Here is a 20451-nt window from a genome sequence, read left to right as displayed (position 1 = left end):
TTAACTGAATTAGATAATTTTAGCTTAGCTTTTACCGTCCATTATACATTAAACGCGCATGCGTAAACGGTTTATGCGCATGCGCACACGCATATCCGCAGCCGTAAAGGTCTTACGCATGCACGTAAACGCCTATGCGCATGCGCGATGCATGTGCAGAAAGTTTGTGGCTTTGAGGTCCGGATTATGGGTGTCGGAATTAACGACTTTTGACTCTATCGTATTTATATATAATATTCTTTTCTTAAAGTTTAGTAATATTTATTACATCCTTTTGCATTTTACTAAATATCTGGCGATACAGATCAAGCAACTAAAAAATTACATTAATTTATTTTTACAGCAAAGCACTCGCTGCATGTTACCAACCCTCTAAGAAATGCCTTCATGGAAGGCTGTCAAAGAAAGCTCTAGTCAATATGTGCAATCAACTGGGAACTTAAGATGGCACAAAATGCTCATTGGCTTAAATCACATGATCATTGGTGGGTTCATATAAATTGCTAATAGTAAGAAATATCAATGTGAAATGACTTGATGACTTATTACAACATACCTATGAATTTTGTCCCGCTTCTCATCAATATTATCCATATTTATAATTTCAAATAGAGCTTCTTCATTTTCTGATCCAAATATGCCACCTGGTAACTTCCTTAAGAATTTCTGGGGAAAAATTATAACACTGTTTCTTTTCATTGAAATATCAATATTTATCAAACTAAAGGTTTAAAAAAGTTTCAAAACATTGAAAGTTATACTAATTTCTTAAATAAAATTAAGAAAAGCAATATTTAATCCTATACCTCAATTAAAAATAACACATAAAGTACTAAATTAACTCTCATATTAATTTCTAAAAATTGTACTTCACAAAAAGTGAAAATAAACATAGTTTTTAAAAAGATACCTTTAAAACTGAGGCTATAGTATACACAGAAAAATTTTCTATGTTGACTAGACGCCCATGCTGAAGAAAATGAATGAGTTTTTTCATGTTCCCTTGGTGCCCAGGAGCTCGAAATACATCTTTCTTATATGGACCTTCTTTATTCAGTTTTAATATTAATATCTGTAATTAAATACACATCCTGTGATAAATGTTTGCATCTGGATCAATTTTAAAAAGAAATGTTTATTCCAAACATGAAAAAACAATACACAACAAGAAGATAAATTCAAAAGCAAATTAAAAAATCTTACAGATTTATATTAGTATCATTTTAAACATTATGACAAAAAGTACAACTGCTAATAATAGGCCTCACAAGCATGTCTTTTGCATTTTGCATCTTTTAGCTTGGTGCAAAAGCACATTATATTTTACATTAATTGAAAAAAATATGTATATTAACCCAAATATAAAATAGATGTATAAGTAAGATGACCTTGTGCTTTACAAGGCATTTTAACAATAAAAAAAAGAAAACATCTGTGAAAAATCATGTGTTTAAATATGTTTTGTCTAAAAAACATGACCTGATAGAAGCATTCTTATGGGATATTCACATGACTGAAATATATGCGATGAAACAAGCATCTTTTTGGATTTACTTATATGAATGAGCTGACAAGGATATTCATACTTGGTATGATATACATTCATTACATACAGAGAACACAAGAATTTGCATTACTGTTAAAAAAGTCACGACGAAGCCTGTAAAACCTGCAGTACAATATGAACGATTATGGAAATATAATGTTTATTGTCATGCTACATCTCTTGCATAACAAACTGCATTTACTGTACAAGAGAACCATCCTGCTGTACTCCTCATTGGAATAATCAGCCATGTTTGGACTCAAAGATCCAATTCACAGACTGTCTGAATACCCTTCCCTGATGGCCAATTTATAATTTCATAATGAGGTAAGAAGTAATATTCCCTCTCATCTGTAAACATCATCCATTTATCACCATTTTAAAGGCAAATTTAAATAAAAAGTTTTTCTTCTTTACATTAGCTGTATATTTATTCCAGTGACTGGATACCAAAGGATCTGCATTTCGTATTGAATTAGCAACATTTTACGCATTTGTCATTGATTTTTTTGCTATCTCTCATAATTTTCACATAATCCAATATGGAGTAACTTATACCAAAACTTTTATACTACATATCATAATGGTAAGAAATGTGCATTGCAGCAATAGTGTGGCTAAAGATGTATTTATGTTAAGGTTTCTAAAATACTTTTATTCCTATATTTCAACTTAAGAATTACATCATAACTTATATTCTGCATTATGACGAGAGCAGGCCTTTGACTTTCAAATCAGGAGATGATAATTATAAAAGCAGATAAAATACATTTTTTCTTTTCAACCCTCTCAGCATTACGGACGGATTTTTCCGTATTAAAAGATGGCTTTCCAAAGCGTCACATACGGATTATTTTGCCAGCTTTCGATGAATCCCAAAGCATTTCAAACTATTTTTCTGCCTTACTTTTTCCACCTCGAAATCGTTGATGACAGAATATTCTGTACTGTCGTCCCCTCCGACCTCCTGTCGCGCTTAATTGGTAGTGGGGAAACAGCGATCATTAGAAAAAGATGTTACAATGGTACGGTCATAAATAAAAACATCAAATCCAGCCATACCACCTGCCGACGATTTTCATGCCGAAACTGGAAAATACTGGAAAGCCTTCAACGCAAACCTTTCTGTAAGTGAAAAATTTGCGAAACAAATTTTCTCCTGCAAAAGTAAATGCGATTTGCATGGAACCCATGAACAACTTTTAAAGAATTTAGCATCACCTAATTTATAAATAATTTCTTTTAGCATGGAATAAATACTTAAACAGGTATCTTACAATGACTGTAGAAACAGAGAAATTTTGTTTTAGCCGTGGGCATTGATTAAAAATACTGTATTTTTTTAAAATTATTATAACAGTTCACAAAAAAGAGTTACTTCAATCAAATCTTGTAATTCCATTTCAAACTAATGTGTCATTTATATGTTTGTATCGAAATTCATTTAATTGTCTGAATGTGAAATATGGAAATTTTATTATTGAAATATGAGGACAAGGTGCGATTCCTTAAAGAAAAATTTGTTCTACTCTTCTGATTTCTTGTCTAAAACAAACTACAGAGAAACTTCCTTGGCATGATATGAAAATCATTCGCAAATAATATTGTATTTGATTAAATCACTTTTTGGCGTTGATAAAATAAAGTACTGAAAGTACATGAAATCGTACGATGCATTTTTTACCCTAAGCAAAATACTTCCATTTTACTGAAAGTGTTATTGAATAAAAAGGTCCGAACGATATTTGATTATGAATATTATGAAGATGTGTTTATTTCCAAATTTCGAAACGGTTGGGACATAAAATTCTCAGCAGGTAGGAGTAAATACGAGGGGGAGTCAAATGAAAACCATAATTATTTTTTTTAATATTATTTATTGGTCACACAGGGTACAGAAGCAAATCACTTTTCAACATAGTCCCCTCCTCGTTCAATGCAAGTTCGCCAGCGCTTCAGAAGAGCCTGAATACCTGCAGAAAAAAAGTCTTTTGGGTGACGGCGCAACCACTCGTGCACCGCATTGCGTACCTCTTCATCGGAGTGGAACTTCCTGCTGCCCATTGCTTCTTTGAGAGGACCAGACAGATGGAAATCACTCGGTGTGAGGTCTGGCGAGTAAGGGGGATGTGGGAGGTATTCAAATTTCAGGTCTGTGATGGTTGCAACCGTTGCACGCGCCGTATGGGGCCGTGCACTGTTGTGTTGCAGCAGCACACCGGCTGACAGCAACCCACGTCGTTTCGTTTTGATGGCAGGCCGGAGATGATTTTTTAGGAGGTCCAAGTACGTAGCACTCATCACAGAGGTTCCTCGTGGTGTGTAGTGTTCCAAGATGATGCCCTTTTCGTCCCAAAAAAGGGTCAGCATAACCTTCCCTGCAGACGGCTGTGTCCGAAACTTTTTGGGTTTCGGTGATGAGGATTGGCGCCACTCCTTGCTCGCTCGCTTTGTTTCAAACTGATGGTAATGCACCCATGTTTTGTCACCAGTGACGATTCGTGACAGGAAGGCATTACCGTCATGTTCAGCACGCCACAAAAGATCACTTATGCTTATGCTTAGTACTTATGCTTGGGATTTTACTAAAATGGCCAATATATGCATGTATTTCTTGAAATCAATTTTCACATTTTATTAACATTTTATGTGCAGTTTTTATGGCATCCTTTCTTCACGTCCACTCGAATGATTTCACAGCCTAAGAACAAAATAGAACTATTTAAAATTAAATATCTATGCTCCGTTTGAAATATTTCTCTTTGGTTTAGTTTTCTTGAAAAAGCGCTCGAAGGGTATCTGCCAAAGGAGGGATGCCTTCATGGAAAACTGTTTAAGAGAAATTGGTTTCTATACATGTTACACAATTGAAAAATCATGAAACGTCTATGCAGCCAGCCTGTTCGCTAGGATTCGAACCGCGTGAACTACCCGTGTTCAGCAATTTGACTGCTTGGCCGTTGGTGGGCGTATCACCTTTTGAGATAATTATCATATTATTATATGTTTTAATGGGCATCAATAACAATCAATGCTTACTATTGTGATTTGCATTTCCAGTGATGTTAATCTCGTAATTAATACTTTTGTGTATTTGACGGCTCTGTGCCTAAGAGCAGTAAAGCTTCAACCGAGGACTTCATAAGCGGAACTGGCTCATATTCACATTATACATGGGAAACTACCGTAATTAATACAAATGTGGGAATATTTTTCTTGTAACTGTCAATGATACCAATCATACGATTTGATATTCACTTTCGGAGCAAAAATACATTGAGAAAGAAATCAATTTGGGGACAAATAAAAAATAACTGATGAAATAAGTATTATAAAAAAGCAAATTTCTTTTATATTTTGGTTCATTTGTTACCATTTAATTTGTGTTTTAATATCTTTTCATATTTTATTTCAGTATTGCATTATTAATTCTTAAATATTTTGCAAAATGCGAAAAATTGGTGAAATTCATAAACTCTTTCAATTCTAAATATAATTCTCTTTTCCAGTTCTAAAAATATATTCTGGATATTATAACAAAAAGATATAGTAGTCATTAATTAATATACAATTATCGTTAGTTAAAATGCATTTTGGTAGTAGATTCATGATAGATGTAATGTGTACATGCTTCAAAAAGATTGCACGACTAAACAATTTTTTCACAGTTCTGAGAACCATGGTTTCAATTTCAAATAAATAAATAAAAATAAAATAGTCTTCCACACAACGACAGTTTTTGACTCATTTTATTACAATGTATGAAGCAAATTTCTTTTCGTTCTCCAAAAGAAATAAATATGTCAATGAATAATATGTTTTTCAATGTGCTATTAGAATAAGAAATCCATACTCGTCTGATGCAAATTAAATGATATATATTATTAACCAAAATTTTGCAGGAGAAATTTCAAATATTACTTTGAAGCACTAACTACAAAAAAGTTGCATTTTTAAGTTTTTAAACGCAGTATTCGATAGTTTCAGCATCTTTTATAAGTGCTACGAACCGTCTTACTTCTCTAAAATTTCTTTAGGAAGGTAAGGAACAACGCATTTAGTGGCACTTTTTTCGTACAATCGCTTTACAGACGCTTAAATTTCGCATAGGTTTGTCATATATTCATAACCGAAATAGTCCATAACTGAAAGTTTAAAACTTCATTCAGTTAATTTCTTACATTAAAGTCATAGCCGCTTGCACTCGTTTTAAGATTTTCCGGATAGATAGGTATTCGGCTAAAATAGAAATTGTAAAGTCATTTGAGATATAATTTTTCCTTCTTAAAACAAGCTATTTAACGGCAACACAACAGTATAATATGTCATCATAATTATCAGCTGAGAGTTGTAAAAGAGTAAACACATTCCATTCCTACTAAATGGTTTATATAACTCTCCTTTTATAAAAGCTCGAAAAAGAGACTATAGTATATATCATTTGCATTTGGTGAATTAATGTATTAAAGGCATTGTTCTATATGATATAAATATTTGCTTGTTATTTTACGAAATAGAGTGTGTGGAGACCATTCAAATAACCTGTAGAATTTTAACAAATTATTTTATAGGATATAAACATGCACATGCTTTTTATAAAGTATGCAAACCTCATGCAAATATAATTCTGTTTTATTAAAATTAAGGGTTATGAATTTTATTTTAATATAAATATATTACTCTACATAAAGAAATCTACAGCCATCTTTATTGCCCTTATTTTTCTATTATTATCATCGAAAAAAAAGCATTTATCTTATAATAAGCTAATTAGATTAGTTTAAAAATACGATCTGTGAAAACTTTTTATCCTACTTGCTTCATTTTTTCTTATGACAGTTACGCACTTTCTTTAACTTGATATAAGGTCCATTTATTTTAAATACTTTTCTAAAACGTTTTATAAAGAAATAAGAAAATAATACTAGTGCAAACCATTTGGGTGAAAAGTTACGTAAAACTGGGTTCAGTACCCCCAAAAAATAAATTAATTAAAAATGAAAACGTCCAAATAGGCAATTTTTTTAATTTACAGTCACATACCTGTTTCGAGAGCATTTGGGTTAACGCCACTTTGGGCTAAAAATGTTTCGAAAGAGCATAGCTTTAGAATTTCCGATACACAGGCTTGCACACTGGAGACATAAATGTTTTATTCTTTGCAGTGTTGCCACTGCTCGCTTTGAAACTGTTGAGTTTTTTAATCAAAAATCCGTTAAAGTTTTACAGAATATGAAATAGACAATAAAAACAAATTCCAGATTCCAAATTCGTGCTTTTAAGTGCCCTTGTTCGGGTGGAGGACTATGTTATCCAAAATTTGATGACTCTAAGTAACGTTTACCACAATGCGAAAAACATACATATGTTCATGTAGATTATCATTATTTAGGTTCTTTAAATAAATACAGGACGATAATATTCGGTAGCAACAGTTCAGAAAAATGATTTGGAAAAGCGATTCGATGCAAAATGGTGTTTGGAAACTAAAAGCCCTTATGTGTTAACGCTCATTTGGGCTTTGAAAAGGAATAATAAAATTAAACACATTGAAATAAAAACCGAAAGCCTTCCGATATTTTATATTACTCCCAAAGGGACATTTTTTGACATTTTGTGTGTTATTTTTATTTATTAAATATCATGTTCTTCGCACTTAAACTGCATAAATTCCACAGCAATATCATAAAATATTTAAAAACAGTATATCTTTAGAATTTCCGTTATACAGTCTCAGACGCTGCAGATAAAAATGTTTTATTACTTACAGTGTTGCCACTCTCACTTTGAAATTGTTGAATTTTGTAATAAAAAATCTCTTAAAGTTATGAAAGAGATAATAAATTAAATTTGAAATTAAAAATTCGGGTCTCTAGGTTCGCATGCTCGGGTGGAGGATTACGTTGTTTAAAATTTGGTGGCTCTAGGTACTGTTGTTTTTTCACAATGCGAGAAATATACATATTTTCATTCAGATTCTTCCTTATTTAATTTCTTTAAATATAATACAGGGCAATAATATTTGGTGGCAACAATTTCAAAGATGATCCACCGTTTATAGTGAAATTACCAATGCCCATGGTACGTTCAAAATCACAGGCTGCATACTGAACTGAAAATTGACCATTACTATGGCCTTGCTAAGAAATTCCGTAAAATCCTGGAGTCCATTAATAACCCTGAAATTAAAATCTATAACTATGACGTAAATGATCAACGTAACATCAAAAGGCCTATGGCCATTCTTAGTGACACTCTGGATTAAGGTGAATTGCACCTTTGCTACCTTCTGTATGGTATGTTTTTCTATTGTATAGTATTGTATATTACTGTTAGTTTTAAATTATGCTATTTAATTATGTTATTCTATGATTGTAATCACATTTTCTGTTAATACTGCACACAGAGTCTTGCAATTTAAAAAATTTTTGCATGATAATTACTATGATATACCATTTTTGTTCCCATTGGCTCGAAGGGCTTCGCAGCGTTTCTAGATGGCATCTTCATCATGAACCATGTACGCTTTAATCTGTTACTGATATTTATCCTAACTTCTCTTATTAAGCCCATAATTAATTTTAAAAATTATATATATAAAAAATTAAAAAATAAATAAAAAAAAAATTTAAGAATTTCTGGGCATATTTATATATCACTATTAGTTAAACTTTGCATTGTATACGAATTAGCATATTTTCGATTGGGGGTAGGGCCTATGATGCAGGCACCCCAGTGTTACACTATCACTCGCTGCATACTTCCGTTTATAGTGAAACTATAAAAAATGCCGTTTTGAGACTATTAGCCCTTCTGTTCTAGTACCCCTTTGGGCTAAAACAAAACTAGAATTTTGATAAACAGCTTTGTAAATACATACATATATATATATAAGATTCGTTCTTAAATTTGGTATATATTATGCACATATTCATCATAAAATTGAAGCATTTTGTAGATTTTCCTACAGAATTTTACTCACAGAGATGCATTCTTGCTTTCTGCTGAATATCTTTCTCCTACGATACTGAGAAATTTTTGTCCTCTATTTCTAAAAGCTGATAAAGTATTTAAAGTATTTTCAAATAGGATGCACATTGAAAAGATGCGTTAAATGTAAAACGAATAGAAGAAAGAAACAGGATATGCGTCGAAAATTAGAGGAGGGACGATAAGAATGAAAAGCAATGTGCATGGTCAATTCCAACGTATTATATATGGTACCTTTGTTGTAAAAGACTTCTTTTTCGCTGTCCACGAGTAAGGACCCCCTGGACATACATGACTGTTTTCTGTTTCTGTTCGTTTACTGGGTTCACTTTAGAACTTTAGAACTTCGCAAAAGAAAATTGTAAACTTTAGAACAATACGAAAGGAAAATTCGAAAGTGCAATTTACATTAAAATTTTTCTAATATCGATATTACCTGCTGATTGCATTAAAATTAGCTAACGATAGAGTACAAGAAATATAGTAACACTAGAATCCTCTTATTGCAGGTGTCGAGTTTACAACTGTATGCAAATAAAATTTTTGAATTGGTTTCGTCTAGTTGAACCTTGCTAATAGCCAAATAGTAAAATACTTGCTGAATACTATTAGTTTCATTTAGGTTCAAAAATAGGTGAATGGGCTGACTGCATCATTGGTGTTTAGTGCAAAGTCAGTTTTCCCTTAGAAAGCCTTTCACGATGGCAGCCCTCATATAATTGCAATAAATAGCTCTCTTATACTCTGCAATATCTGAAAAATCTAAACTATTTTTAGTTGAAAATGACTAAATTACGCGTTTTGTTTCGAAAAAAAAAAAAGAGTATCTTGTTGAATTTTAATTTCTTAGAAGAAAGAAGGAAAAAAAAGATTATATATTTATTTTTAACTGAGCCAGCCAGTTATATGAACAAAATTTAATTTTGCTTCCTTTAGTTGAAACAGAAGTATGTGGTGCATTTTGGGGGAATAAAAAGGGTTTTACACTTCAGTTTTGCTGCAGAACGACTGTTTTGTATTTATTTTACGGAAATTAAAATTAAATTTGTTGCAAACCCTAGGTGATGAAAACCTTCTTTATATCAAAAAATAGCAGTCCCACATGTGGATAATAATAAATAAATATAAGCCTGTTGCCCAGGTTTGTTTCCTATATATTGCTTACTCTTGGCTATTCAGGTAGATTGTGGTCATATTATCCCGGGTATTCGTTGAAATTAGTTGAATTTCTATTGAAAAGCTTACTTCTTCTTGAATGCATGTTTGAATAATTTCTAATATTCGCATTTCTGAGCATGTATATTAACACATAAATATTCTTGAGAAAACCTAACTGAAGGAAGATGAATCTAATCATGATCAGTTCTACAGAATTTTATTTTAAAATTTGTTATGATTTGCATTCTTTGAGTGCAAAAATAATTTTTTTCTTTTCATGTTTTGAAACTTTCATGATTTAACCCTTTAAAAATAGCTGCATATTATTATACTGAAAAATAAAATTTAAGAATGTAGTGAATTCTGGGAAATAATCTTAATTCAATGTATCGAAAAACAAATTATAAATATAAATATTAAAAAACTTATGTTTCTGTATTAGGTAGTAACTCGAAAGTAATACTGATAGAAAATGTTTAGTAAAACTATGCATTACCTCTAACTGTAACATTTTGAAAAAATATTTTCAATTTTCCGACTGCACATACAAAAACTTATGTTGCATAAAACGCATCAAGAGTGTTGGCCCATCAGGCGGACTAGAAATAAATTTTCTGAACACTGGTAATTCGGCCCAGGATTCGAGTCCCACGAACAAGCTCACTGCGTAGGCGTTTTCTTTGTTTTCCTCACGTGCAACGTGTATACGAGCCAGCTTCTCTCAGAAATTCCTAAACGAAGACATCCTATCCTTAGGCAAATAACTTTTGAGTGTTTTGCCATAATCAAATTTAAAAAATAAGTAAGTAACAAGAGCATTAGACTAGTGTCTTTGTTTGATTCTTTCTATATATAGAGAGAGGAAAAAAATTACAGGTGTGGAGACTAATAAAATGGTAAGATTCAATCAAAATCCGATTCAATCATTCATCAAAATCCGATTTCTTATAATTTTTTAACACGCAGATTTCTAAGGGCAACTGTTTATTTGCTCTTAGCCCCCCTCGCAAAATAAGTAGTGGAATAGTAAAATATACTGATATTTTTTTAGATTTTAAAGAAAACAATATCATTATGGTACAATTAATCAACTCACGGCTTTTCTTACTTATTGCTGTACACAAAAACGTAAAATTGCATGGCAAAAATTTAGATGTTTGTGATTATGATTAGAATATAAACAAGTTTTTTACATGTTCAGTTAATTAGTTCTGTCATTATATCAAGTAAGTTGTGAAATATTATTTATATCCGTAGTTTTAAATAAACCCTGGATGAAAAATACCCAAAGCTGCAAATAAAATAAGAAATTTTCTAAGTTTCCAAGATATTTTACTTTTTTCCTTATTAAAAAAAGTAAGGAAAACACATCGAAAATCATATTGTTTCAGTGAGAAAATATTGTTTCTATCCTCTAGGCAACTAATCATATATAAGGGGTAAATTAAGTACTTAAAGTGAAGGTTATTACTAGAAACACAAAAATATTTTGATATTATGCCCGGATGCATATAGATTGCTCATAAAGAGTTAAATAAATATATATATATATATAAACACGTACACACACATATACATAACAAAAAAAAATTAAACATTTATAATTATTTTCTTTTAACGTCTTGATTTGCAGTTTTTTACAAAATTTAGATTTGGTAACATAAACCCTGACTTACTGTTACAAGTCGAATCACAAACGCTAACATATACCTTCTCGGAAACTACCAAAGAGCAAAGTTTTGACAGCGATTGATATTTTTACAGCCGACTCTAATCAGTCCACCTGATGACTCTCCGCAGATGTGGGGTGATAAAGAAAAACTACTTAACGCTTTTCGTGCATTCTGTGAAAGAAAGGTTCTGCGCTTTTCAAAAGTTTTTGTTGACAAAGCTGGTGACGCTTTAGAAAACAATACCTTATCTTTCTCAAAACCTCCAGAGGGTTAAAATATAATGGAATCTTTTATGGTGATCATCTATAGTAATTAGTTTTTCTGGGCATATAAATTTGATAGTGATAATTACATTATTTTCTATAATAATCATTCCTTAACAAGACTTACACTACAAAAATGTATCAAGGTAAATACCAAAATATCTAACTTAGACAATAAAAACAAACTGAAAACAAGTCAAATCTATAAGCTGTTATCTCAAATTCTTTTTATATGAACAAAACTTTTTTTAAATCAAAAACAGTAATTAATCATACATGGATCAATCATTTTCTTTCCTTTTTCAACACTTTAAGTGCAGTAAACCCTTGCTAAATGCAGGAGTTATGCGATTAATATGCTGCACACATGACAAAACCATATTCAGTCAACTTAACTTTCTGTGGAAAAAATGCATAGTTTAAATTAAGAAAGTATGTATAATTTAAAACAACCTAAATATTCTTTTTAATTAAAACAGAAAAATGATAGAAATGTTAATTGAAAAGATTTTTATTACTGCTTATTTTTTAAAAAAGCTGGTGATTTTTGCTTATAATGACTGTTATATAAAGTTTTGCAGTAAGAAGAGTCTAGTTTTTCAATGCCTCTTCTTCTTTCTGCATCTGGATCAAATACCACTTCAAAATCCTTTTTAACAGTTAGTTTGACTTCTTAGAAGTTTAAGGTGCTTTATCTTCTTTACTATTGCTGATTTCATCATTGGCTGGTATTATATATGAATATCCAATTCTTCATTCATCATTATCGATCAGTTCTTTGATTTCTACTTCTTCTAAAACATTTTTTGCTGTCAACTGCTTCTGCAGTTTGCATGATTTCTTTGGCTTTGTTTTCAAATGATAGAACTTTAAAACTGTTGACAACTTCTGATCAGAGCTGATGTCAGCATGCAACGAATTCACTTGTTTGCATGTGAGGAATCATTTCTATGCAGTGGCTTAAAGTCGAACTCTATGAAAAATGCTATTAGCATGCAGTGTTTTCTATGTGTTTCTTCATCTAGTGCTTATATGCAGAGGTGTACACATATTTGACTTAATAGACTTTATTTTTATGTTCCCTGGATCCACTGACTCAATTAAGAAAGTAGCTTTAGATGAGAGTAAATAAATCTTTATATTTGGATGCAATGTTGTGAGGGTTTCAGCACATATCCTGCAGCTACAAAAAATTAGGAAAACTTTAAAGCTTAGCATCTGCTGTTCTAAGCAATGTTTCAAATTTTTAACAAATATTTCAAACCTCTTATTAAAGAGAGCTTTTGTTTACCAAACTCTTTTCTAGACCACTTTCATACAATGGGGAAACTACTTAAATTTTTCTCCCTGCAATGCATAAATTGAATCCACAAATGAGTAGAGGCCTGCACTTGAAGCCAGCTGATGCATTTCTACAAAAAAGCAGAGTAAACCCGTAAAAGCTTTAAAACCTGGGGCAAAAAATTTTGTGCCTTTATGATACAGGTTCATTGTCCTATTCATTTATAGATATCTGTTTCATCCTTACTGAAGGTTTGTTGCAGAACATAGCAATTCTCTTCAATAAATTTCAAAAATGGGTTTGAATTTCTCTGCTGCTCCTTTACCTGCAAAGCTAGTTTCTCCTTGAAGCTTTACATCATGCAAATTAAAACAATGTTTAAAATTCTCAGGGTAACCTTTGCTTGCTTAAAAATGAACTTTTCTGACAACTGGTCATCTTTATTAAAACAAAGAAAAGCAAATCTAAAGCTTTGCGTCAAACCAGCAACCCCATACACAAGAGGCTTTTCATTTATTTGAATGTTAATCCAAGCTATTAGTATTTTCTCCCATCTTTTCAGACTGCAGAATTTTTCTCAAAACCTAAGCAATCTCTGCATATGTATCACCTGGATCTTTGACACTAAGCCTAATCTTTTCTTCACTCCCCGTGTAGTTCTTATGCTTGATTCATTTTTAGAGATTCCTCTTGCAAGTGATAAAATTTGTATTTTTCAATTTATCTAAAATTCATTTTTACAACTCTGTTAATGTGGTCATATTACAATTTGGATAATGTGATTGGAATGATGGGAATTTGGTCTGAGTCACTTAACCAGCTGACAGTACCAAGCAAAATTGACAGTAGATACATGGGTGGTCTCTTCGAAAAGGTACCTTTGTATGGTAATATGATCAATGTTCAAATGATGCCAACAATACTTGAAGATACTATTGTTGTTTGATTTTTAATAGAGCAATACTAAGTTGAGAATAGAAAATATGGTCGTCTTCCAAAGAAGCATACTTCATAGTGAAGGAAGTGAAAGTATGAGAGTGGTGAAACAAGTTTTAATGGGTGCTGTCTTTACACCTTACAGATGAACAGTGTATGTTCACCTATGACATGTGAGGAAAAAACGTGAGATGGATAACAGGTGATTAACTTGATTGATATAAACTGTTGAATTAATGTCAACAGAGCCTACTTAGCAATTCATTTAATCGGAAGGTACTTGGCTTCATAATAAATGCTGTCCAAGATACTCTGCTATATTTCTACTCCTATCCTAGTCTTTGCAGTTATATTCCCTGTCAGGATTTGTGTATCACATTGACACATTTCACTGAAGAGAATCACAGTTACTGCCCACGTCAATAACACATACGAGACAAATCTTGGAAAGGCCCATCAGGATGACATACATAGTCTTCACAGAGTATTGGCTTCTACCATGGGATTATACAGCACTGAACCTTTCACCTCTTGAACACTGTGGAGATAGAGAGAGGAATCATGGAGGTATAAAAGAAAGGAGAGGCCAACTCCGCACTACAAGCGAAGTACTGCTCCGAAGCTATGGTCTCAAGATGGGGTGTCTTTTGTTTACATTCAGAAGCTCCCTTGACAGTGCTTTGATAGTATTTTGACACACAACAGTTCAACACAAATCGAAAAATGGGACACTTCTGCATAAAAGAAACATTCATTCTGTGATGGATAATACCAACTTGTATAGTTTATTGACATTTACACAAAAATCACATCTTGATTATTTTTCGATAACTAACAACAGCGATTTTGATTATGAATTTGTTTTATAAAATTCTAAGCTGTTGAACTACAAAAACATTGATTTTAGCAGAAATGTTATGTTTAAAGAATGAATAATACCTTACCGGTACCTTAAAAATTGTACATGCCTTTCAATACCCCTGATAAAGTATTCGCTACTTTTATTTTATGTTCCAGATGCCAAAAGGTTTTAAATAAAATATATTTTTTTGTCATCTACTTATTATTGTAACATATACTTTTTAAAAATTTTTAGAGGAGAGGCTTTATAGTTGCTCATTTTAAACTCATCACTTTATTTTTATATAACTGAAAAATAATCACTTTGGGTTTACATTTACTTATTTGGGTTAATAAAACTACCACCAAGTGCTACAATCCTCATCAAAATTAATAAATATGCATACAGATATGCCAATAAGTTAACTTTCCCTTGATTTGTAACCACACATTAAGACGGATGCATTTGCGAACTCGCCAAATGAAGCAACATTATGCAGAGTAAGGAAATCAAGATTGTGATCTGATGACAATGTTGTTAATGTTTAAATGTGAAATGAATAGTTATTATTTATTATATTATCAGAGAATTATTAAACTGGGTAAAATCGCTAAAAGAGGTATTGAGTGCTCTGCCAAACTATATTTACTAGAAGATTTGAATTTGATAATGAATGCATCCTAAAACATGTTTTAAGTCAAAAGTTTGAAACTTGATGCTCAATTGTTAATATAAAAATATGGTTAAGTTTTTATTAAATAGAGTAAGGAATGCAAGGGCTATCTGCCTAAAGGAAAAGATCCCATCATGGAGAAATTTTGTAGGGGGGGGGGAACTGAACTTTGAATGGGTATTAAACCTAATGCATGTAATTTTTATTCAAATAATATTTATACGTATTTCTTATGTAAAAATTTCAGGCATATGCTAAATTATTAAGTTATTTTACTCAATAAAGTGAATGCACAGAAATTAAAGATTTGCACATGCTGGAAATGAAAAATATGAAATATGTATGGGTATTTAAGCACATGCTCGTAAAAAACATATATCTGTCTTTAACAACATATGCAAATATTTATTAAATTATTTATAAGTTTATTTGAAATTAAGGATTTAGTCATTCATAAACTCCTATGAAAGTTACTACGAAGAAATCTAATTATTAAATGTATAATGATTATAAATATTATTTAAATACCTTAACACTAAATTGTAAACATAAATTGAAATCCTGTTGACAAATATGTTTATAAAACAATTTAAGCAAGCATTGTTCACACTGGAAAGCAATCTTTTAAAAGGTATTGTAAAGCAAATTCTATGAGATGCATACTTAATAAAGTAATAAAGAAGAGTTTTAGAATATGTATTGCTGAAATTAAATGTAAAAAATCTGATAAGTATAAAACATAAATTGTGAAGAAGAACATAAATTGTTAATTAAGAAGAACTAACTTATTAAGAATTACACTTAAGAATTATATATTTTGAAATAACTCAGTTACAAATTCTAAATAATATTTTAAAAAATCCCTTTTTTATTCCCTTTCAGAAATATTCTGAGAAAGTTAAGTAAATGTAAATGAGCCTCAATATTTAACATATTTCACTATTAAAATAAAAGGTGCTCTAATTTGAAATGGACTGAATAGAGCAATAATTATAAATTGACTTAGATTTTTTTATTTAAAAATGTCTCGGAAGATAAAAAAATCATGTCATATTTGAGAAAGGATTTCAGGAAGAAGCTCTATAAAGAGAAAAGAAATAATGCATAAATTTAATAATAATACAATAAACTTTGATCTTAATTTTTGTAATCCTTAACCGAATAAAATCGAATTACCTTAAAACTTTTTTTTAATGTAATTAACAAAAATATTTCAAAATATTTCATTTAAATTAAGTAAGCAAACTGTTCTGTGAAAAGTACAGCATATAATTCCATTCAGAACGAAATGTTGTTTAAAAATGTATTCTTTTCACATATACTGAAATATTGTACAAAAAGAAAATATACATTTATATGTATATTTACGATGTAATTACAAAATATTTACATCCGATTGTGTCAAAATCCATTGATCTTAATGGTAAGACACTGAATGTTTTGGTCACCATGAAGGGATCATCTGTGCTTCAAATCAGTGTATGGGAGAAACCAGTTAAGGCATCTCCTTCTCACTTCCTACCTCCATGGGAGTAATGCAAACTTAACAACCATTAACAGTGATTAATTACGTTACTTGCTGTTAAAAGAAATAAATGATAAGTTTTTGGATCTAACAATTATCAAATCATTTAAACTTTAATACTAGCATCATACAATGCCTATACTTATACCCTGCTTCAATAAACTATACAGAAGAATTAATTAAAATATGTTTACAGTATGGCCTAATATGACAATGTGGATAAAAATGAGCTAAAGAAATATTTTACAAAAAAATGACATTAATTGAAGGTAGCATATAAGTACAATGAAAATTTTAGTCCTGGCAGAAAATGAAGCTGAAGAAATACGTCAGTCAACAGTTTGATACTGCTTAAGGTAGTAGAAAAAATTCTTCAAGAGGAAAAAGGCAAAAAACTCCCAATTTTTTAATAAAAGTCTTCTCTTATATGAAGTTTTATTATTATGTAAACAAGTTAAAAACTTATGTCATAATTTAGGGAATACATGGTGGCAGATCTCAAGACTTTAAAAATCAGTTGCTGGTGGATCATAGTGACTAATCAGATCTGTTAGAGGAAGCTTCTTGATACGGCCTTGGCCTGTGACAGGCTGTGAAGCAACTGAAGAAGAATAAGATAGTTGATTTAGTTTATAAAGTTCAAGTCGGTTTCAGATAAGAAGAGATCAACTAAAAGACAAAATCATCAGGCTTCTTTGGGTGAATATAGCAGTAAGTATTTTTACAATTACTAAATAAAATTTACAGCTTTATATCATTTCTTCCTCTTTTCTATGTCAGATCTGCTTTCCATATTTTAAAAAATACAAACTGTTTGCTACTTCTTCAGATTTATTTATCAAACTGTACTTCATATGTATAATTATTTATAAAAACTAATTCAATCTAGAATAAAATCTATATTTAAAATTACAAAACTATAAGAAAAATCAAAATTAAAATTTACAATTTAGAAGAATGTAGCTTTATTTAAATGAAAAAATAATTGACAAAAATGCATTTTAAATAAAATGGCCTTATTTATTTTAAGATTTTTGTAAAACTTCATTAATTACAAAGCAGGAAAAAAAAATCAGTGTTAAACTGATTATTCAGCATACATTTTTATGATAAACTTATTTGACAGAGATAAAAAATTTTGTATATAAATATTATTACTTTTATTCTCCTTTTAAATAATTTTTCAACTTATGAATTTTTCCCAACTGAAGGTCTTTTTACAGACAGTGGAGTAGCGAGCATAACTGGCACCCGGGGCAAAATACCTTTTTGCCGCTCCTCCTCAAAAAATAACACAGTGATATGATTAAAAATCTTGTTTGGAGACCAGGGCATCATACACTCCCTTGCCCCTCGCTACGCGACTGTTTACAGATTAAAAACTCAGCACTTAGAAATTAAAGCAATATTACATAACTAACTATATGATACTTACAAGTAATGGTCCTGGTATATCATGCTTACACACCTGATCAAGAATAACCCCAAATTTAACTCTAAAAATGAAACATAAAATTAGAGTTTGTATTAACAAAGCATATGCTAAAAAAATTAAACAATCAACTATTTAGAAAATAAAATGTACAGGGCTTTGACAAAAATATGGAAATGCCTCATAAAATGTATGTTTGAACTAAAATGCTAAATCTTGCAAAAGATGTTGGTGGCAATGATGTGTTTGCTTACTAATCCCACCTATACAACATCCTCAGTATGTTGCAAGTGTCATTCATCATTGAGACTGTTCTATATAGTTGTGAGTGCGTCATGTCAGAGCTAAATGAGTTCGAACATGTTCAAATTGTTAGGGCTCGTATGGTGGGTGCTTCCATAACCAAGGTAGCTGAAGTGTTTGGTGTTTCAAGAGGCATAGTATCTAAGATTTTTAACTCATACAGGAAAACTGAAAATAACCACATCCACTAAATCACAGTGCGGATGAAAATGAATGTTGAGTGATCATGATAGATGATCATTGAAGAGAATTGTGATGAAAAATAAGAGGACTACAGCCGCAAAAGTGACTGTCGAACTGAATGTCGCACTCATAAACCCTGTCAACATCAAAATAATATGAAGGGAGATCCATAAGCAAGGTATTTTGGGGCGAACTGCAATTCAAAAGCCACTCATCAGTGATCAAAATGCCTGTAAGAGGAGAAAGTGATGCCAATGTCGTAAAACATGGACTGCAGAGCAATGCAGAGCTGTAACTAGTGTTCTCAGCACCTGTGGACAATTGATGATTTCGCACCTCCTTCTATGTGCCAAGAATGGAAAATACTTCATTCTATAATTTCGTAACATCAATTTGGCACCCACTTAAACTGTAGTAGCACCCTTTCAGATTATTATTATTATTTTTTTTTTTTTTAATTTTATAATTTTTATATGTTATCTTACTAAATTACGTAAAAATGATCTAATTTCTTTAATTTGGTATTCTAAGTTCCAATGATTCCAGATCTCGGACTTTATAATGCACTAAATTTCTGAAAAATAATTTTAAAATACAATGTTGATAGACTTAATATAATCAATCAATATAATTAAATTACATTCATCTTTATTTGAATCTTGAAACCTTTTATGCCTTTCCATATTTTTTAAAAAAAAAAGGTACTTTCTGATTACTCACACCTGGAAAATGATTCATGAAGCTATGTAGTCAAAATAGGCAAAACCAGGCATTACAAAAATGTATTTATGGGGCAACTCAGGAACATGCACAGAACACAGCAGACAAACAATGGTCATTAGTGTTCGTTTTTGTTGCACTGACCACAGTTGCGATTCCCCCCTTGCAAGGAATCATTATGGGACAGAGAAGTTTGCCAGCTGATGAGAGGAAAAAGGGTTGCATTTCTTCAGAAATATAGCATTTCGCCTATTTGTATTCATGAGGTTGTATTTCGAAAATGATCAAATTTCATGGATTAAAATTTGCGTGCCAATTGTGAATTTATGCAATTATCTGACTTTTTTTTTTTTAAACTGAATAGATTGCCATTTACATGGAAAATTAACAATGTGTGCAATGCCAAATTTATGCAGTTCGCTGGCAAGCAACATTTTCAAAAATGGTTCCAATTTGCCAACAAATTTTAATTAATTGTAAAATAAAAGTACAAAACATGTATTTATGGGAAAGATATTGAATTTAGATAATTTTTAATTGTTTTATTAATTATATGAGTTATACCGCAGTCAGTTTTTGCAACAAAATGTTTTATGACAGTGCCAACTATGAGTACACTCGTAACGAGTGTATTAGTAGTTAGTAATTGCTTATAACAAAGACTGATTATTTTTATAATTATAACAAAGATTGTTATAAATTGCTTGATTATTTTCACAGTTCCTATGTTATTTGCTTTATAATTACTTATAATAAATCTTTTGAACTGTGCCAAATTGTTGTTTTTTTATAATCTCCAAAGCCAGATACCTTCAAAGAACATGATAATACTATGAATTAACCCGTAGCTGGCACCTAAACACAAACTTCAACCTACGAGATAATTATGTAGGACAATTATCTCGTAGGTTGAAGTTACGAGTAAT

The 20451-nt window shown here is 31.0% G+C and overlaps 1 protein-coding gene across 7 annotated transcripts in view; it reads right to left on the bottom strand.

Annotated features, from left to right (window-relative positions):
• The window catches only part of RhoGAP71E (Rho GTPase activating protein at 71E), a 164546-nt gene that overhangs the window by 115466 nt on the left and 28629 nt on the right, over window positions 1-20451 (bottom strand). For all 7 annotated transcript variants that reach the window (XM_085820141.1, XM_085820147.1, XM_085820146.1 and 4 more), the window contains 3 exons: window positions 18323-18383; window positions 911-1072; window positions 557-666 (listed from right to left, as the gene is read on the bottom strand). In XM_085820141.1, the coding sequence (XP_085676267.1) occupies window positions 557-666; window positions 911-1072; window positions 18323-18383 (333 nt within the window). The remainder of the gene's footprint in view (window positions 1-556; window positions 667-910; window positions 1073-18322; window positions 18384-20451) is intronic.

Source organism: Stegodyphus dumicola, chromosome 7, assembly GCF_044657685.1.
Source record: "Stegodyphus dumicola isolate Sdum_Otavi_A_Nest chromosome 7, ASM4465768v1".
NCBI classification, from domain to species: domain Eukaryota; kingdom Metazoa; phylum Arthropoda; class Arachnida; order Araneae; family Eresidae; genus Stegodyphus; species Stegodyphus dumicola.
Note: the sequence above shows the minus strand (reverse complement) of the source record. Positions and strands in the feature narration are given on the sequence as shown.